The 21,909-nt window shown below is 33.7% G+C and overlaps 1 protein-coding gene across 13 annotated transcripts in view; it reads left to right on the top strand.

Moving 5' to 3' along the window:
• Positions 1-21,909, top strand: part of CDK17 (cyclin dependent kinase 17) — a 131,310-nt gene that overhangs the window by 89,967 nt on the left and 19,434 nt on the right. For 11 of the 13 annotated variants that reach the window (XR_016037635.1, XR_016037633.1, XR_016037632.1 and 8 more), the window contains exons 6-17: positions 1,172-1,228; positions 2,161-2,275; positions 3,025-3,119; positions 3,568-3,630; positions 5,866-5,989; positions 7,744-7,864; positions 9,911-10,008; positions 10,499-10,604; positions 13,094-13,136; positions 14,385-14,475; positions 15,763-15,840; positions 18,467-18,565. Coding sequence is in view for 2 of the 13 variants with exons in the window: in XM_055394751.2 (XP_055250726.1) it covers positions 1,172-1,228; positions 2,161-2,275; positions 3,025-3,119; positions 3,568-3,630; positions 5,866-5,989; positions 7,744-7,864; positions 9,911-10,008; positions 10,499-10,604; positions 13,094-13,136; positions 14,385-14,475; positions 15,763-15,840; positions 16,361-16,398 (1,029 nt within the window). In the remaining 11 variants the exon portion in view is untranslated. Of the gene's footprint in view, positions 1-1,171; positions 1,229-2,160; positions 2,276-3,024; positions 3,120-3,567; positions 3,631-5,865; positions 5,990-7,743; positions 7,865-9,910; positions 10,009-10,498; positions 10,605-13,093; positions 13,137-14,384; positions 14,476-15,762; positions 15,841-16,360; positions 18,051-18,466; positions 18,566-21,909 lie in introns of those variants that run through there. The other 2 variants (XM_055394751.2, XM_088837124.1) reach the window with 1 other exon arrangement.

The following is a 21,909-nucleotide window of genomic DNA, read 5'->3' as shown; positions in this document are numbered from 1 at the left end:
TTAAAGTGATATATATGTCTTGTAAAAAAAATTTCTTGTATAACAGTTCCTTTGAGAGGCCCCTGCTACTTTTGACTGTCAGTTTTGGGCAGTTTACCTTTTTTGTTTCAAGCAGTGAGTGATGTTAAGTCAAATTGTCAAGTGTCGTTTTTATTTTGTTCAACACCTCCAGAAAAAGTGTATCTGAACCTCCGGAATTTTACATAGAATTTAATAATCCAGCATACACTTTTAAGAGCAGAAGTTATATATAAAAGAACATCATTCCTTTCCTTGGCTACTTAAGGGCATTAGTATCACTCTGAGAAGTGAAGTTTTAGATTACTGTTGCCCTTTCCTCTATCTACAAAAGGGGTACTGAAAGGAATTTAAGAACATTCTTATTCTTTTCTTTTTAACTTTCCCCCCATCTCTGCTCTCTCAGTCTCTAAATTTTTATCATTTTGTTTTTTCCCCTAAATCTTTTGTGTTAGGTGTTTTTTTTTTAATTATTTTTTAAATACTGGGTTTCCATTGCATGTTTGAGTATTCCATCTATCTCATTTATCAACTCCATACAAAATAGTCAAACAAGCTCAAGGTTAAAAAGCAATGCTTTTCAGAACTCACTTTTAAAGTCTTTTGTGGGGGATGGAGGAAACTGATTTAGACTTATATTACTTCTTCTGTGTTAGCCATTTCCTGACTCATCATAGAATATGACATGTAGTTATCTTTCTTATTATATATTTTGATGGGAAAAACCTGAAATAGTGTTTTGTTTGCAGGCCTTCCTAGGGAAAACAAAAGATTGATGAAGGAAAATATATAGAAAAATTGTTTATTTTGTGATTTTGTTAAATCATGTAGTTATCTTTTATAAAATCGTTTTGTATCCTAAAATGCCTGTGATATCTTAAAATTTCAGAGTCTTAAGGTAGAACAGAAATTTTTCAAAGCAGAATGTTAATCGATTTGTAAAAAAGATGAGTTGACAATTTCAATTGTGAACTTTGTTTTTGAGCCTTTGAATGTTCCAATAAAAAAAATTATTTTAAAATTTGACAGATGTTCAACTGTTTAATCAGATTTTTCTATTCCAAAACATTCCAAGAGCAGGAGAGTTTCAGATATTGAGGCAGAGAAGAATTGAAATCTTAAGACTACTAAATTTATAATTGTTTGCTTTCAGTCAGAAATTGGGTTTGGAAAAATGGAAACCTACATCAAATTGGAAAAGCTTGGAGAGGTAAGTTAATACTTATATCGAAAATGTAAGATACGTATTTTTGTTATTCATCACCTTAAAGATTGTATCTTGTCCTGTAAAGGCAATAGAATATTAGAAGGAAATACCCTTCAATTCTTGAAATTACTCTATCATTGTGAGAAGAAATGAATTTTTTTAATACCATTGTAACCTTCTGTTGATGCACAGAATATTGTGCTTTTTGGTGACAAAATAGGCATCTGTCTTTTAGTTTACTCCTTGGTACTCTGACTGAGCTGTCATATGGGAAATTCCATGTGTTCAAACTTGTGAAAAATCAAAAATACTATCTGTAAGGCTAAAGACACATCTTAAAAGTTAAGGAAATTCTTGTCTCATTTTTTTTGAAATGAAATTCAAGGTTTTCTTGAACTTGCTACTAGTTTTGAAATGGTCTGCTTCCCAGAGTGATAAAGTGCAAAGAAAATAATAGAATTAGTTAATAGGGAGGCTTTAAGGGAGTTTGAGAACTGTCTTGGCAACGATAGAAGATACCTGTAGAATACATTTGGTTTTTAAAGGAGAGCTCTAGCATTCAGAGATTCTGAAAATGGGTAAAATTTTAATAATATGTCAGTTACAGTTTCAGTTTTCACTTAATGTGCTTAATTAATTTCCTCAATCTTCACATTGTAGTTATAGTTAATACAGTATTTTAAATCAAATATTCTCCTTATGTTTTTCCTTTTGAAGTACTCTGAAGGGTTGAAGAGTAGGGAAGCTGTGCACAGGGAGCTGAAAGTCCTCTTAGCTGCAGGAAAACCAAGACTAGTCATGGTGGAGTTTTCTCTGCAAGATGGAGTTTAACACATGGTTAGAAATTAGAAATTTAGTTAGGACTCTTTCTTGTATTGATGATATAGATAGACTCATGCTGCTTTCATGTATCTTTCAAAAAATATATTTTGTAGGGTACATATGCAACAGTATATAAAGGAAGAAGTAAATTGACAGAGAATTTGGTTGCCTTGAAAGAGATCCGGTTGGAACATGAAGAAGGTGCACCCTGTACAGCAATAAGAGAAGGTATAATTAGTACTTTTTGTGAGCACAATATTTTATGAAATTTATATAGAACATTTTAAAACCAAAGCTATGTAATAAGAGTTCATTTTTTGTAAGTACAGAGAGCTCAGATATAGAAATAATACATGACTGGAAAATAATATGCCATCACGACTAATGGCATCTCAGTGAGGAAAAAGAATACAATAAAATCAGGCCCTGGGGGTAGAAGCAATAGCTAAAGCTAAAATATTTAACAAAAAGGAATTAGATATATTATCATACAGCTTATGATGAAATACTGTGAAGTCATAAGATCATTGTCATAGACAAATACTTGACATTGGGAAATGTTACATATTGGTGCATGGGGGAAGAGCTGACCATAAATAGTGCATACAGGATGTAAATATATTTTTATAATGGTACCATTTTTTTTAAAGGATTATCCAGAAAATGGTTTGAGGCAACTGATAAGCCAGTTTGGAAGAAGAAAACATCTTGGGACAGCCTCAATAAGTTAACATTTGAGCGAAAAAAAGATATTATGGAGAATAACATTAATGTCGTATTGAGAATAATTTAAGTATTAAAAATATCAAACCCAGTACCATAAAAGAAAAGAAAAATTCTTTTAAAATTTCTACTACAAATCCCTTTGGATTGTTTTAAAAGACTCCTAAATTCAGGCATTCATATGTTAAACTTAGGGTTTTTTAAAAGACTGGCTACCACAGACTAAATAATTGGCTTTCTTTTCTGTTTTGCAGTTTCACTGTTAAAGGATCTAAAACATGCAAATATAGTAACCTTACATGACATTGTTCATACAGATAAATCTTTGACTCTGGTCTTTGAGTATCTGGTAAGCATTTCATAAAACTTCAGTATTTAATTTTGCTATAATAAAACTTCACAGATTGGATTTTTTAACAGTCCCAGGGACATTCTTGTTCAGTTCAGTCGCTCAGTTGTGTCCGACTCTTTGCGACCCCATGAATCACAGCACGCCAGGCCTCCCTGTCCATCACCAACTCCCGAAGTTCACTCAAACTCATGTCCATCGAGTCGGTGATGCCATCCAGCAATTATGTGTGGTACATTCAGTATCTTTCTTCAGAAAACAACTAATATTTTAAAAAAACAATATTTAATATCTATGTATAACTGAATCACTTTTCTGTATACCAGAAACTAACACAACATTGAAAAGGAACTATACTTCAATTTTAAAAAGCAAACTTATTTTTAAAAACTAAGTAAATGTCATGCCTTCTCAAAACTATGTATCACATAGTGCTATATTTTTTCAGGATAAAGATCTAAAACAGTACATGGATGACTGTGGAAACATCATGAGTATGCACAATGTAAAGGTATGCTTACTGTGTCGTTTAAAATTTTGTTTAGAGACAAACACTTAAGCAGAGACAAACTGCATTACATAATGAAATATGCCAGTCTCATAACTGTTCTGCTTCAGAATTTTTTGTAATGCATTTTAAATAGACTGTTGTTGTCTGAACACATTTACTCAGAACTTCTGTTTGCTGTACTGTAGTATTTCCTAGAATCAGACCTTTTTTGTAGAACTACTTCATTTTAAAAGTTTTAATAAGTACTTCGGAGGAATTTGAGGTTTTTGAGTAGGAGCCACCTGTTCTCCTTGCTTGGCCCTTCAATAAACCTTTAACCTTTTTCTGCTTCAAAACAGAAAAGTCTTCTGACATTTCCTTTCACAGTATTATTGGTTCTCTTGGATATATATAGAATACATTTACAGGTATATTCTGCTTAAAAAGAAAACAACAAGCCTGTTTTATCAGAATCCAAATGTTTAAGGTGAATGAAAATGATACAGTGCATTTTGCAAAGGCCTCCTTTAAATGGCAAAGTCCTCATGTTTAGAATGGTATTTGATTATAAAACAACTTTTGAAGGTACTAATCTAACGAGTAAGGTCAGGAAGCTACATAGGTTTTACGAATACTAGGCTGGAAATACCATTCTGCACTATTAGGAGGGAAAGATAATTATGTTTTCTTACCTGAAAAATATGTGAAGATGCAAGTAATGATAGAAAAGTTTGACATAAACTTTGTGCCAGATAAAGCCCAAAAGTAAAAATAAGGTCAAGTAAAAACCCTTGATACAGTTATGTTCTTACAGTAGGTTTCTTTGACTGGGTTTACTCCAAATTTAGCAAAGATCTGTTTATCTGATCTCACTCAATGGTTTGTGAGACTGTTCTGGAAATAGGCCGTCCCAGCTGTGGTTTTGCGACAGTCCCAGTTCTATAGATACTAACTTTAAACTTAAGATACTTTTTAAAATAGTTAAGTATGGTATAAAGGAGAGCCAGTTTCTTTTACTAAAATATAGTTCAGAATAAATGGATATAACACATTACTAGGAATTTTAGAATAGGGCTTTAAGTTTTAAGTCTCTTTTCCATATATTTTCTATGAGAATTGTTCTCATCATATTTTATGTTTTATTTGGCAGGGTGTTGTGAATCTCATTTGTGTTTATTTCTGCTTATGGCTTTTATGTTGTTTTTCCTGCAGTCATATTATCAGTAATTTGGAAATAAAGTTGTCCTTAATTATAATAATTTGACAAAGATATGAGTTTATTTGTCTGCATGCCTGAATTAAGTTGAAAAGTATTTTATTCTCTGTTAAACATAAAAAGTAATGAGAAATTTGGAAGTAGTAGTTTAAGAGTTTCCAAAACACAAATATGTAGAGTATAGAAGCTCTGCTAATTACAGTTTCTTCCAGCCCACTGTTCACCTGCTGCCTTGGCTTATTCTCGAAGTTCTAATGCTATTTTTCACCTTCCAAGAAAACCAAGGGTGCACTCCTGAATGCTCTGGACTTGAGGCTATTTTTTGTTAACCATGAAGAATCAAATACCTTCTGCATTTCATATTCCCTTTTCCACCAAAATCTGCAACAAAAAAGTCTACCATTAGCCTTATAGGAATTGCTTTTTTTCAAGAGTCATTCAGAGCTCCACAGTGCTTAATCCCTTTTCTGAATCATAGCAGGTTTTGAAGGCTGAGTGGGAGGTGCTGAAAGTAAAGTACCCAGGAGGTGGGTGATAGAAGCTGGGTTAGGTTATTTTAGGTTATTTTTGTAGCACGTAATTTGTCAGAGCTGTGCAGCACCGATCTCTTTGACACTTCAAAATGTTCATAAAACCACCAACTCCATTGCCTTATATTAAAGGCTTTGTCCCACATCAGTTTTTTTCCAGGGGGAGGAGGGTGGGGTAATGGTAGAAGATTGATTGTTTTGTGAGAATTTCATAATTAAACTGTAAACGTAATTAGTAGACCTGTAAGTTTATGAGGTACATTTATTTAAAATCATTTTCAGTAACAAGTGAACTGTTACTACTAAAATAAAGTTTCATTCGTTCACACTAAAAAAATAAATGCTTCAAATAGGATAATGAATTGTAAAATTCAGATAAGTATGTAAGGAAAACGAGATGGTTCCTTTTTGTTTGACTATTCTAGGCCAGTTGCTTTTCTGTTTACCGTAAGTTATACCAGAGTATGTCTTATTATCTGTAAGACTAATTTCTGTTTTTTGTTTCCATAGCTGTTTTTATATCAAATTCTACGTGGTTTGGCATATTGCCACAGAAGAAAAGTGTTACACCGAGATTTAAAACCACAGAACCTCCTCATTAATGAAAAAGGAGAATTAAAGCTAGCAGATTTTGGTATGGAATGTATGAGATATTTATAGATCCAGGTGGTTAAGTTTAAAAGAAAAAACAAGTATTGACACTGTATGATTGCTTTTATGTGAGTTTGGAAGTTTTTGGAAGATATTTGAAAATTTTGGTGGTCAGTTATGTTAGTGAATGCTAAACATCACAGGTTCTCAGACGTGGTCCATAGTCCCCTAAGCATGCTGAGACCCTTTCAGGGGATCTCCGAAGGTAAAAAGTTGTTGTTGATCTAGATAAAAATTTACTTTTCCTGTGATCAGGGAAGTATTCATATAAATAGACATTTTCATTAATAATAGAAAATGGCTTATATAATAATACCATGTTACATTTAGTTAATTTGGTTTGGACGAGATTATTGTGTATTGCATTTCATGTCAGTATTGCAAATCTAATTGCGAACTGAACCAGAAGCCTGTTTGAGCAAGTACCATAGTTTAGAATTCTCTCAGGAGGAGAAGTATAAGGTACTGAGGAAACTGCAATTGCAGTTACTTTGATGTTGTATGTATAGAAATAGCAAACGTGAAGCCTGTCCTTTTTCCCTTATAACCCAGTATTATATCAGGAAGAGGAATCAGAAAGTTGCTCCCATTTGCTAATTATCAAAAAATTTTGAATTTATTTTACCAAGTTGGGATGGTAGAGTAAAATCTGTACTTAAATAAAATAATGTCAGTGTTATTTCAATTACATCCTTTAGCCCTTAAACTAAATGAAAATAGTATGAACACTGCCTGATTAAAAAAAATATTCTGGTTTCACTTGGGTGAGTTTATCTGGTTTAACAAAGTATTGAATTATCCTTCTATAACATTTTTCTTCTTTAGTATTTTAATCAGATATAATAGTTACACACAGCAGAAATCACAGCCTGTGAATGAATTATTCCCTATTTGAAATAAAGTATATGTTAAAATTTATATTTCTTCAGATATCTTTTAAAAAGTTACTTCTTTAGGTGGTAAGAATTTGGAGGCATGGAGGTAATAAAAGCAACTCTTACACTAGTGGCTCAAGAGAGAAAGTTGCAAGCTCTTGCCTTTATATCTAGATAATTAGTGAATTTCACATTCAACAGGCAAAGGAATGGCACATGTTATCTACAGCAACTAATAATATCCAAAGACAGGTTCATCGTATTTTAATATTAACTATATAACGTAAAACTTAAGAGTACAGAATGTAGTAAAACTTAAGAGTACAGAATGTAGTTTATTCCAAGAAAACTTTAAATAAAAACTTCTGCAAGGGAATTGTAAATAAAACTTAACAGGATCATGGACCAGTAACTTCATGCTTTTTGGTAAGAATCGGTACAGCAAATGAAAATTGTAATCAGGTTAAAAGTCAATAAGCCTATAACTATAAGAAGTAAAATTGTTTATCTTAATATTATTGGCCTGTTTTGCATTAATTTAAGTTGAAGTAGGAAGTAATTTTGGCATAATCATGGCTAGAAGGAAGATATCTTAAGTTTAGATTAGAGATACTGAGACCAGGTGCATTCACTCGTAAAAGTAAACATAGTCCCTGACTGTGGAATTATTATTTAGTTTAATTACATGAAGATTTGCTGACCCAAGACCATGCACATTCAGAAATTCATAAAATGAATTTTGTTAAGCTTCAAAAATGTATAGAGTAGCCATCTCAGGCATCCTTGTGGCTAGAGTCATTGTGGTCATATGAACTGGGAAATAATTATAGCTATTTCTTAATTGTTTTCTTTTCCTGTCAAGGACTAGCCAGAGCCAAGTCAGTTCCCACAAAGACCTACTCAAATGAAGTTGTCACACTTTGGTACCGGCCGCCTGATGTGCTTCTGGGTTCCTCAGAGTACTCAACACAGATTGACATGTGGTAAATACATGCATATGTTATTGCCATTTATAATTTTGAAAGAATGTAGCCATTAACACAGGGCATACTGATTGGTATTTGACTTTAAGATGTTATTTTAAAGAGAGACAATATAAACAATGGTGAAGAGTTCTGGCAAGTAGGATCACCTAAGTTTAAAGACCAGTTCTATCACTTACAACTATATAACCTTTTTGAAATTACTGGCCTGTGCCTCAGTTTCCTCATTTAAGGAGATGGGAATCATAACAGTAACTACTTTAAAAGCCTGTTCTGTGAATAATGTTAAGACCAAATGAGCCGATATATGTAAAGCACTTTGAAGAGTGTCTGGTACAAAATTATTCTTTTTATCATCATTTAATATTCACCAAAACCCACTTGCTTTAAGTTGATCTCGTAATAGTGAAATTACAGTAGTAATCTTCCTCACCCAGCACTTTGATCCCAACACTCCTTTATTCAGACACATTTGCGGCCTCCCCATTCACTACCTGTTATAGAATAAGGTATTGTTCTTCAATCTGACATTTAAAAATCTTCATAAAATGTCTCTCCCTTTTTCAGTTTATTTCAGACTATTCAGCGTAGATGTTTCCATTTAGCCAAATGGCTACTTACTATATCTCATAAATAACCTGGGCTTTCCCAGCTTTGCTCTGTTTTGAATGACTACTCTGTTCTCTAAGGCCTGTGCCTAGGGCCTTCAAAACATAGTTTTTCATAAATCTTCCCTGACTATGACCTAGCCTCCCATGGCTAATTTTTTCCCTTGAACTGTAGTTACACTTACTGCAAGTACTCTTCGTGTAGTGATAAACCATATACTTTGTTTTGGTGTTGTCTTGGGTTGAACATTTATATAATTTGTGTTGTGAAACATTTTTTTTTTTAAGCTTCTTTAAATTTTGGGAATATACATATAACCAAATTTACCATTCAGTCAGTGCATTTACAGTGCTGTGCATCCGTCATCATCAGTCTCCACAGCTCTTTTCATTTTACAGACTGAAACTCTGCACTTACTAAATAGTGACTCCCCATTTCCCTCTCCCTCTGCCGTTTTTCTTTCTGTGTGTGAATCTGACTTTTCTAAGTACCTCATATAGGTGAAATCATATAGTATTTGTTTTGTTGTGACTGGTTTATTTTACTTAGCATAAATGTCATCAGGGTTTACCCCTGGGGAAGATAGATACTTGACTTTTTTATGTGTCAGAATTTCTTTCATTTTTAAGGCTGAATAATCCTTGTATGTATATGTTATTTTGTTTATTGATTCATGCACTGATGGACAGTTGGGTTGTTACCACGTTTTGGCTGTTGTGCTGCTGTGGACAATGAGTGTACAAATACCTCTTTGAGATACTGCTTTTCTTTCTTTTGGTTATATACTTAGAAGTGGAATTGCTAGATCATATGGCAATTCTATTACCATACTGTTTTCCATAACGGCTCCATTATTTAATCTTCTATATAATATTTTAATTTATATATACATATATGTAATTTCTAGGTTGTGAGTCTTTTAAAGGAAGGACTCTATCTGAAACTCATGTCTTCACGCAGGTCCTAGAAGACACTGTCTGTTCAGTGAGCCTCTGTCCATTTCCCTTGCTTCTCTTAACACAGTCTCTCTCTCTTTCTCTGCATCTTACTCACTCGCACTCACTTTACCCCATACCTATGAGCTCTGTCTCTGCTTCCTACGTAAAAACATCTTGAGTTATTTGTTTCTCCCTAGCTCTGCTGATCACTGCCTAACACATAGTGTATTAAATCACTATTAGCTATGGTTAGTGGTATTCTTCAGGGATCATGCAGAAGAAGGCTGGACATTTTAAGTGGGGAAAATGGATATAGAAGTATGGAAGATGATAAGCTAAATGTTAACAAGTTAGTTTAGTTATATCTGAAAGAAATCTGGAGATTTTCTAGCAGGCTAGTACAAAATTCTCCAGAGAGGCAGCCTTAGGGAAAAGATTCTTATGCTTAATAATATATAAATGGATTACTCATCTTTTTTTTTTATGGTATATTTTATAGGGGTGTTGGTTGCATTTTCTTTGAAATGGCTTCTGGAAGACCTCTGTTTCCAGGATCAACTGTGGAAGATGAACTGCACTTAATTTTCCGACTGCTAGGTAACAGAAGAACTCTCTTCTCAGTGATTTGTTACCTGTAATTGAGTAGCTGGATACGACTACATCTTTCAAATATATATTTATAAATTTGATACTGAGACTAACATAAATAGCTGTTACAAGAATTATAATCTGCATGTTAAGATAAAGATCCTTCTAGATAACTTCTGCTTTTTATTTACTGATTTCTACCTGTGCAATAATGATTTTATGGAAAAACAGAAGAGAAATATTATTGAAAATGGACTTTTAGCACATTATTAGGAAATATTTTAACTTAGATGTCAGTTAGGCATCATTTTTGTGGAATCTTTGCTTAGTCTGAAAAAAGTCTGTATGTTTACTATTTCTGTCATTCTAATTTTAGTTGAAACAATGAAATTATCTACTAAATATAAATTGTTATTTAAGACACTTTTGTTCTGCCTATATATATTTGCCTGTATAAAAATTTGTATATATTTATAAGTATATATATTTTTAAATTCAGGAACTCCATCTCAGGAAAATTGGCCAGGTGTTTCTTCAAATGATGAGTTCAAGAACTACAACTTTCCAAAATATAAACCGCAGCCTCTAATTAACCATGCACCCAGGTATTTTTTTTCTCTTCTTTACGTGAAAGGGGGAACATACTATTTTTTTTAAAATTCTTTTTAGTCTCTTTCTCTCTTTTTTTTTTCTTTTTAGTCTCTTGAACCATTTGTCATGGTAAGGATTCAGGAAAAATACTTGATATACATACACAATTCTGAAATATTTTAGAATTTAATTTCTTCCTATGTCAAAGTAATTTTATAATTCAATGACCAAGAATCACCAAACTAAGTCCACAGAATTGAACTGTAAATAAAATGAGCATAGAATATATATATATATTATATAATTCTAGGGTTTATGTAGGTTGTTTGTTTTCCCAGAAAGAAAACATTGATTTATGCCTTATTTAGTACTGTGAAGACCATGATGAAATTTATTTTTTCTACACAATTATTCTATATTTTGGGCTTCCTTGGTGGTGGAGTGGTAAAGAATCCACCTGCCATTGTAGGAGATGTAAGAGACACGGGTTCAGTCTCAGGGTCAGAAAGATCCCCTGGAGGAGGAAGTGGCAACCCACTCCAGTATTCTTACCTGGAAAATCCTATGGACAGAGGAGCCTGGCAGGCTACAAAGACCATGGGATCACAAAGAGTTGGACACGACTGAACGTGTACATTCTATATTTACTTAGGAGTGTGTTATAGGTAAAATCTTGGCTCTTATACAAGATGACCCATCAGAATTTTGGCCAGTGGTAATGATAATCTGTGTTTGAAGAATATGAACTTTATGACCCTTCATATCCTATTTGTTGCCCATCCAATTACAGACCTACCTCAGATCCATCTAAGACTCCATTAAAATTTGAGTCAGAATATTTTTACTTACGGAATGTATTACATTTCTGTAAGTAACGTAGAATCACTAACCCCCTTTGTATTTTTTCATCTTTCCTTAAGAAAAAATAAATGTGAAAAGAGCACCAAGATACCAAACAAAGCAAATATCTGTTTTAATCAAAAGCCATTCACATTGCTCACAACATAACATACTTACTCTAGTTCCATTTATTCTCAAGATAGGGATGATTAGTAAGATCATTCTGGTGCCAAAACTATTTTGAAAGTGTTTATGTGATTTGATAGCCTTCTCACTAAACTAACTGGTAACATTCTAAGTAGACTTCCTAAGAAGGAAGAATAATATAACGTGTTAGAGTTTTAGCATAAAAGCATAAATCCTATTTTTGTCATATATATATTGGTTGCTGTATATATACATATATACAACATATATATATTGTCCAGGGTAAAAAATTGCAGCTCTTTAAAGCAGATTCTTCATGAGTTTAGCACCTACTTTATCTGTAGCCTGATAGCTCAGTTGGTAAAGAATCCTCTGCAATACAGGTGACCCTGGTTCAATTCCTGGGTCAGGAAGATCCACTGGAAAAGGGTTAGGCTACCCACTCCAGCATTCTTGGGCTTCCCTTGTGGCTCAGCTGGTAAAGAAGCTGCCTGCAATGTGTGAGACCTGGGTTTGATCCCTGGGTTGATCTTCTGATCCCCTGGAGAAGGGAAAGGCTACCCACTCCAGTATTCTGGCCTAGAGAATTCCATGGACTGTATAGTCTATGCGGTCGCAGAGTCGGACACAACTGAGCAACTTTCACTTTATCTGTAGCCACAGAGTTCAGGGTGTTTGTCAGGATGGCAGACTGCAAAGGATTAGGAGACTCTGGAGAATCTCTAGGCCACAGCATCCACCTACTAAGAGCACTTCAGGTGGGAGGGAGGCGAGGCAGTTTCCATAATTATTTTGCCAGTGAATATCAGTGCACGATAGAATTTGTGACTTGTGACTTCTGATCAAGAGGTTATCCCTTTAAGATAACCCCTAAATCCTCTACTCCTGTTTTATTAATTTCATCTTTACAATTTTCTGTCTTTATTGATTATGTCATTGGTTTTGTATCCCTTTTAAATAAAGTTTTATGAAATTATTGAGGCATATTTAAATTGAACTTTATAGCTTCTAGTACCCAACCTTCAGCAAAGGGTCCTGTAAAAATTTGTTGAGTGATTCATCTCTGTTTATCTTGAACCACAGTGATAAATTTGGAGGTCTCTTACCGTTTTGTTTTCACCTGTATAATATGAAATGATTCCATTGTACTCTTGCCTTCACTAGAACACTGTGAAAACAGATCTAGTTTACTAAAGTTTTTTTCAGTAATACAGGTTATTTTGTTTAGAGATAAAATAGTGATTTTTAAAAATTCTATCATTTTAGTAATCTAATTTACTCTTGAATATTGAAATTTTGAGTTGATGCCCAGTTACTTGTAGTTTCTTCTTAAACAAGTGGCATGATAAATCTTAAGGAGAAAACAGATTTGAATCTGTTTGAAAAGCAGCAAAGTGTGCTATTTTAGGGCACTTGAATTTAGCAGATGAAAACACTTGGAAAATAGTTTTATTTAGAAAGTTGCTATCAGCTAAGATTAATAAATAAACTACTGCTTATCTTTCCTTGTTTTTAGGTTAGACTCTGAAGGAATTGAGTTGATAACAAAATTTCTTCAGGTAAGTTACATCTTTTTTATAGTCATTAAATGGTGTGTTAACTTCTCTGAGCCTTAGTTTTTTCATCTATAGAATGGGATCAGTAATATCCCTCTCATAAATAAGATTATTTATGCTACTATCTAGCATGCTTAAGACATGCTTAGGTGAAAAAATATGGTTTCTCCTAGTGTGTCTGGGTCTCTCCTTGTAACCTAGAAGAGTCTGAAGTGAAGGGAATATGCTGTGCATTGCATATTCCCCTTCACCTCCCCCATTTTTATTTTTTGAAGCTTATTTTTGGTGATTATTGGCAATCATAGAAGCCAAAGAGATAGTTGCTAATTGCTGATGTTGTCCATCAACTTTCTTGGTGATTCGCCACCAGACTATGTAGAAACAGAAAAAATGACGTATAAAAATGTGCATAGCATATTCCCTTCACTGAGGTAGTTAGCTGCTGGCACTGATCAACTGTGTCAAGGCCATGTTCTCTGCAGTTCATGTTTTCTTATGTTCTCTTTTTTTTTTCCTCTACCTACGCTTTATAGGCTGTTGTACCTCCAAATCCATCCATATCTGCATTCAGAGCAGAAACTACAAGAGAGGATAAGAATGTGTCAGTCACATTAGTCCTCTTGTATCTGTAAAACAAAGGCTTTTCCAAAAACCCCTCTAAGGATTTCTTCCTATGTCTCTGAAATCTTCATATGACTAGAATATTAATTGTAAGAGAGGCTGAGAATTGGGGAGCTGGATTGCCATAATTAGCCTAAACTTAGAACAGTCATGATTCTTATGTCAGAGTTGGAAGCATGAATGCCTTAAATCTACATTATCTCATGAAGGAAGAAGGGGAAATGGGTATTGAATAGGTAATTTAATAATATTTTTCTTAAAGGTATTAGTTACATTTCTAATAATCCTTTGTTGTTCATGAAGAAAAGTAACACCATAGGTCAGATATTTTGCTTTTTTTTCCATCACTTCAGAAAATATAAGGAATCTTAATCTTTAGTTAAGATCCAGTTTTATTTTGGAAATTTGTAACTGAGATCATTGCTACACAAGCTCAGTAGTAACTCAATTTAAAGCATAGTAAATTGGTTCTTTAAAATAAATCAAGTAATTTTTATTAAGTAGTAAGCAATCAAGATAATGGTAGCTCTGAACACTTAAATGTGTGTGTGTGTCCCCTACCCCTCACACATGCTTTTTCCAGTATTTAGAGAAAAAAATTAATGAAGCAGCTTTTTTGGTTTTTCACAGTATGAATCTAAGAAAAGGGTTTCAGCAGAAGAAGCCATGAAACATGTATACTTTCGAAGTCTGGGACCAAGAATACATGCATTACCTGAAAGTAAGAGAAATTCTAGAGTGTGTCCTCCCATCCCCTTTATTTTTATCCAGATTTGGAGACTGGGGTGAATTAGGAGTTAGGAAGGGACTATTAGTTTTTAAGCCTAAAATTCTAGTCTTTTTGTAATTAGATCAGAAATCCTTGAAGGGAGGCATATGTCTTATTTACCTGTTTTAATTTATTTCTTTTAACACTGAGCATGTTGCTACGACTCTAAGAAAACAGTAGCACTTATCTGTGGGTCGTTAGTCTTATCGGACTTAAACGCTGGAAAATGCCATCCAGTGATAGACATTGTCATTAGGCCCAATCTGAATTACTTTGATTCAGAGTTGTTAAAAATGGATTTCAAGCAAGCCCTAATGAAACACAGCCAAAACATTAGTTTTCTCAAGAAAGTAAATTTCCTTTTTAAGACATGAAGATGGTTTTCCTTTACTGTGTTCACTCTGACTTAACTATCCCCATGACAGAGGTGAGCATATTGTCATTAAAATAGCTGATTTCTCATGCCTGAGGTAACTGCTTGATTTTACTCAGAACAGTCTTAAAAATTACCCCAATATTTTACTTTAAAACTGAGCAAGGTGAGTGGGGAATTAAGATAATATTTTGGAAATGAGCTACCAAAAGCTTTTATTAATTACCCATTCTCGTTTACTAGACAGTGGTTTTCTAATTGGAATCGAGACTTCTCATGACGTTTCACTTAGAACTTAAAGGATATTTTGTAATGAAAGACTACCTCTGTGGCAGAGATGGAAATGAGAAAGATGAATTATAAGTATTTTTTAAGATGCTATTTACATTTTATTATTACTAATAATATCAAGTTTTAAAGTTTGAGTTGCAGGAAAGGTGTATAAACCTATTTCTTGTTTTTCTGTAAAATTCTGAAGATAGTTTGAGGATTTGACCTTCACTGCCATCATAAGACAAATGGATAAAGGATAGAATAAAACTGAGTAATACATTTTGATGAGGTCTCCCAACCTCAGTAATCCCTAGAAATAAACAGTGTACATTCTCCTCAGAGAAACACACACTCACAGCCTGATTTAAAGCCAGATTGGAGGAGAAGGGTTCTGAGGGGAGATTATTTGGCTTGGTTTTCTTTTCAAAACCTTGGAAGAAGAGAAAGTACTTCAGTGGGGCTCTAACCTTGTAAATGTAGTATAAATGTTTCACGTTCACTCAGTATATAATTTAGACGTTTTGTCTCTAGTTGGATTATATTTGCTTTAATGATGGGCTTTCATCTGCTATTTTTTTGTCTGTGCATTTTAGGTGTATCAATATTCAGTTTGAAAGAGATTCAGTTGCAAAAGGACCCCGGTTTTCGAAATTCTTCTTATCCAGAGACAGGTGTGTTTGTCATAAACCATTTCACATGTCGATCATGAAATTTTGCGTGGAACTAAGTTTTTGGTTTATAAATTGATCAGTAAAATTATGTGAAAACCAATGTACAGTGCATTCCACAACGGTGTATGTTTAGCATTGCACATACTCACTTTTCTGTATGATGTGGGCAGCTCAGTAATTCTTCAGAGAGAATCTGACTCGGTCCGATCAGGGATCCTGAAAGCTGCAGATGGCACAGAGACCTCTTACAAGTGACCTGGCTTGATCACTGACACGCCATCCCTGGCACCTGAGGCAGAAGACACATCTGTGCTCCCCTAGTCATCAGGTTCATCACTTCGAAGCATAGAAGCTGTAGACTGACCCCATCAACAAGAGGGTCCTTTAAGACAGAGCTGATCACTCTTACCATGGAATTAGCTTTTGCTGGTGGGAACATTAGCTTCATAGAGTCACCAAATACTGTATGTGGGATAAAACTGAACCTTGAACTGCCTCATAAAATGACTTTATATTTTAGGACATGGGAAGAACAGAAGACAGAGCATGCTCTTTTAAGTCTGATAACATGGTTTCAAGCCCAGCCCCCAGCCTTTCTTATCAATCAAGGACTCAGATCTGAAGGCAATTATTTCTTTTGGTGGACTTGGAATCTTCGTTTGTCTACACTGTCCTCTTCACAGTGGAGTCTTTTTATTTCAGACCTACAAATTGTTTTTATATTTGTTGTCACAGTGTGACAATTTTTTTGTACAGTTGGTTTTAAGGTCTTCTCTGCCATTAGAGCCAGTAGGTTACAGCTGTTGATGTAACTATAGCTGCAATTTTTGTGCAGGACTGAGAAACACAGTGCATTATTTATTGCGGAATCATTGCTGCTAAATAACTACTGTCTGTTTATTTAACACAACAGTTGATGCCTGAAGAAGTTGCAGTGGCTTTATTATATGTGAATGCATCTGTTTCTCCTCACAAATTGTTTTACTGCTGCATCTTTTGTTTGTTTTTAAAATTAAACTGCATTGTTTCCTGGAATGTAAATTTAGCTTTGCTTAACAGTAAAATAAGTGAGCCAACTTGAACACTCTTACGTTCATGCTATATAATTTTTTATTGAACATTGGCAAATAGAGTAGCTAAGAAATTGATAAGCACATTATGTTTAGGAAAGCATGTGATGCAGAAGTTGATTCAAGCAAGTGAATACCTGACATTTTGGGGATCTCGAATTACATACCAGTAAATTAAAGTACCAAAAATTATTTATTTTTACTTTTCCTCATTTTAGAAATATTTAGTGCATATTATTGGATATTTGTATACTAATACACTTAACCTATTTTACATTGTGCTTTAATCTAGTTAAACCATACAAGTCCGGTCAAACATGAGAGATCTTGTTTTGTTTGTCTTAAATACAGTTCTTTTATTAGAATGGATGATTCTTCATTGGGGAACAATTTATTTCATTTGAGAGATGTGTATATGTATGTGTTTTAATAGCATTCACTTGGAATCAGCTGAAAGATGTAATATGTGTTTGAAATGAGCCATGATAAATAACAAACGAGAGAAATGAGAACTTGGAAGATTGTTTTAAAGCATTCTAGGTATTATCCGTTTACCAGAGATAGTAAATATTACAGTTTTAATTATGCATCTTTTTGAATATCATAAATACACCTTGGTGTTGGTAACAGTGTTTTAAGCATTTGTGTTCACTTTTAAGGACTATTTGTTCAGTGCATCTTACCAACTGCAAATCTTAATTGCTATATTTTGAAATGGTCATGTAAATTTGGGGCTTATATATCATGAAAAGAGTCATAACTTAATTCATTTTCCTGACATTCACTGTAAAACATTCAGGGGTCCTACCATTTCTGTTCAGGAAATCTTGTAGTTTATTGTTATTTAACAGTATTAAGTGAATTTTTGTATATTTCATTTTAACTTTATTTGTGAATAGTGATTGTGGCATGTTTGGGGTGTTATTTTAATATTTCATGATACTGAAGTTTTAATTTTTAAAAAAACTTATGGAAGAAACAGATTCATGTGTAATGGTGAATATTGGACCACTACTGCTTTTCACATTTGTAAATTGGTTTTATGTTAAACTCTGTAGCCTAACAAACTGCTGTTATTTCTAACTGACAGACATGTATTAATATTGTACTTTGAAGGTTATAAATATTATGTGAAAATTCCTCCATTTTGTTTCAAAATTTATAATAACAGAATCTTCATGTTGTTAAAATGTGGTTTTGTTGAGTCACGATTCTTTCTTGGGGAAGAAGGCTGTGCAGAATGGGACCATTTTCTTTTATGTGTCTCAGGATAATGAAGTGTCTCTGTGCCAGTAGCAATTAATTTATAATTGTGCTGGCCATTCATTTATTAATCTTTACTGTAATTTTATAGGATAGCACTTGTAATTGTCAGATTTTTCATTTCATAGGTTATCTATTTGGTTTGTTGAAAATTTGACAGTTATCCTTGTTTCATTCTTACATATGGTGAAGAATTGTATCCAACAGTTATATAAAATTGCTCTTCCTAGGAAAAACTACGGATGTTCCTTCATTTTATTAAGGAATTTTATTTTCTTTTTTTGATACTTGAGCATCATTCAAATTCTGAAAACTTTGCAGTGAAGAGAATTGAAGCTCAAATTGTGAACCTTGAACAGGTGATTCGTCTTAAACTGACAAGGTTCTTAAAGGTAAGAGGGGATGCCTTGTTTATTTTCCTTCCAAGTGATGATGTTAACATGTTGAATATGTCATACTCTATATAGAAGTGGCTGCTTTATTAGCTTACAAAAGCCTACTTGTTAACGTTTTATAATCTTTTTGACCCACAACAGTTCATGTAGTTTGTGTGTGTTTTTGCTATTTTTTAAAATTGTGGTAAAACACGTATAAACATAAAATTTACCATTTTTACCCTTTGTAAGCATACAGTTTGGTGGCATTAATTATTATGTTCACAGTGTTGTAAAGTAGTTACCTATTTCCAGGATTTTTCATCACTCCAAACAACAGAAACTTGGTAGCCATTATAACCTCTACCCTGCCCCAAACACACCACCATGTTTTCTCCTTCCCTCATCCTTTGGGTAAATCACTTAGCCTAGAATAAACAAATTCATAGAGACAAAAACTACATATTTCATGTAAGTGGAATCATACCACACTTGTTTTTTTGTCTCTGGCTTATTTCACTTAACATAATGTTTTCAAGGTTCATCCATATTGTAGCATGTGTCAGAACTTCATTTGTTTTCATGGCTGAGTAACATTGTTGCATGACTATACAACATTTGCTTATCCATTTATCTGTATATCCAAGAAAAATATGGATAATTTGTTTATCCATTCATCTGTTGATAGACATGGTTTTTTCCCCATTTTTGGCTGTTGTGAATAATGTTGCTATGAACATTGGTATACAAGCATCTGTTTGAGCCTTTCTTTTCAAATTCTTTGGGTTCATATACCAGGAGTGAAATTGTTGGGTCAGTTGGTAATTTAATCCTTAACTTTATCAGAAACCACCAAACTGTTTTCTACAGTACTCACACCATTTTACATTTTTCAGTAGTAATGTATGAGGTCCAATTTATCCTCATCCTTGCTTCTTTTTTCCCCATTATATTCATTCTAATATTTTTGAAGTGGTGTCTCACTGTGGTTTTGATTTCCCTAAGGACTTCAAGGTGTTAAGCACCTTTTTATGTGTTACTGACCATTATCTGCTTTAGAGAAATGTATATTCAAGTCCTTTGCCTTTTAAAAAGTTTGGTTGTATGTCTTTTTGTTGTTGAGTTGTAGGAGTTCTTTATATAGTCTAGAACGTTATGACATATATGATTTATAATTATTTTCTTTTGTGGGTTGTGCTCACTTTATGGTGTGCTGTTGATAAAAAGTTTTTAATTTTCATGAAGTCCAGTTTATTTTTCTTGTGTTGCCTTTGCTCTTGGTTGCATATGTAAGTTGCTGTAGCTAAATCCAAGATTGTGAATATTTTCCCCTCTTTTAAGAGTTTTATAGTTTAGTGCTTACATTTAGGACCTTGATCTGTTTTGAATTAATGTTTGTGGTGTAAAGTGAGGAGCCAACCTCATTCTTTTGCATGTGAGTATCTAGTTTTCCTAGGCCTGTTTGTTGAAAGACCTGTCCTTTACCCTCTTGGCACCCTTGTTGAAAATCAATTGATCATAGAAATGAGGGTTTATTGGGGAGTTCTTAATTCTGTTCTCGGTCTGCATATCTATCCTTCTACCGGTACCACAGTGTTTTAATCAATTGTAGCTTTATAAGTTTTGCACTCAAGAAGTGTGAGTCCTCCACTTCTGTTTTTCTTTGTCAAGATTGTTTTGTATATTCTAGGTTCCTTGAAATTCCATATAAATTTTAGGATGAGATTTTTGGGATTGTGATGAATTTACTGAATCCATAGATCACTTTGGGTATTATTGTGATCTTAACAATATTAAGTGTTCTAATCCATGACCATGGGATGGCTTTAATTTCTTGATATTAATTGCAGCTAAAATAGTAAATGGTTATGTAGTTTTCCCCTCCTCATTACCTGCCTACCTCAATGCAGAATGACAGAACTTCAGATTTAAGTGATCAGAGGACTAGTTTTCAAATCCATTCCCTTCTACCCAACTCAGTGTCAATAAGTATATTTGTTTCCTTAAATACCTGTTTAAATAAGATTTATATATATGTAGTGTTTCAGTGTGCAATATTTAAGCTAAATAACAATTCTTTTTCCAACTTATACCCAGAGAATAATGGCATTTGAATCATCCCAAGTAAATGGAAGTAATACAACCCACTTGCCTCTTCACACCTTTTATCACAAAGTATTTATTGAACAAAAATAATATAACAGTAAAAATGATACATATATGAAAACTGAGTAAAGATTTGCAGTCATAGAAAAGATGTATACAAAAGAGACCAACAGTTAGGTTATAGTTCGATAAACTTCACCATCGCATTTTAACACTGACCAAGCAAACATATAAAAAGTAAAAACAAAGTTATTATGTTCTTTGAAACCTATTTTTTGACTAAAATAATTGTTTAAAAAAGACAAACCCAACACACACACACACAATGAGGCAGAGCAATAAGGATTATATACTTCAACACCTCCAGTTCTCTATTTGTGTCATGTGAGTTTTTTGGTGCATCAAAAATTACTGTATTTTTTCCATTTCTAATAAATGGAGCTAGAGTGTATGTTAATCGTAGTATTTGGAGGAAGGGAATACTAGGTTGAGGTTTTTGCACATTGACTTAATTTCTCTGTAAGAATCTTGCATTTGAGGTATGCTCTTATCTGACAAGTTTTTTGTTTGTTTTTAATGCTCTTTTGTTTTTTTCTACCTAACATGCAGTTTTGGACCAGTAGTTAGGCATGGGGAAATAGAATTGGACTGAGCACCTTGTTCTACCTTCAATGAACTATGTAGCTTTAGGCATTCCCACTTCTGTGCAGTTATCCTTACCTGGAAATGGTGGTTGGATGTACCTCAAAGGCCTCTTCTAACATTCTGTGTTTGGTGAACACCAGTTCCCTGGACTGGCTCTTTTATTTTAGTGCACAGTTAGCCTTAGCCTGTGGGTAGTGACAGTACTGTCTCCTTGCAGATTGTGGAACCAGGCCCATTAACTGTATATTCAAAGATGCATATTAGAGTGTTTGGATTTTTCCCCCAGATAAGGACTTACATCACCAAATAAAATTCCAATTGAAAATCTCAAGCTCAATTCCAGTTGAACATCTTAAGCGTTAAAGGTGTTGCAACAAAATTTTAGATTTCTTGAAAACTGAAATGTTTATTTTTACAACCTTTGCTTTCTCATAATCCCTGCCATTTAGCGCATTTGGATCAGTGAATTATTTAGCCACATTTCAAATTGGTTTCTCTTATAGTTAAGGATGGTAATTAACTTATTGAGTTGAACACACTGGGCACGTTCCAGTTCTTTTATCTTACATTAGAACTTTACTACTTCATATACAGATAGGCACCTTAGACTG

This window comes from Moschus berezovskii, chromosome 6 (assembly GCF_049115385.1).
Source record: "Moschus berezovskii isolate FMDL1 chromosome 6, NW_MosBer_1.0, whole genome shotgun sequence".
NCBI lineage: Eukaryota > Metazoa > Chordata > Mammalia > Artiodactyla > Moschidae > Moschus > Moschus berezovskii.
This window is presented reverse-complemented; position numbering and strand designations above follow the sequence as displayed.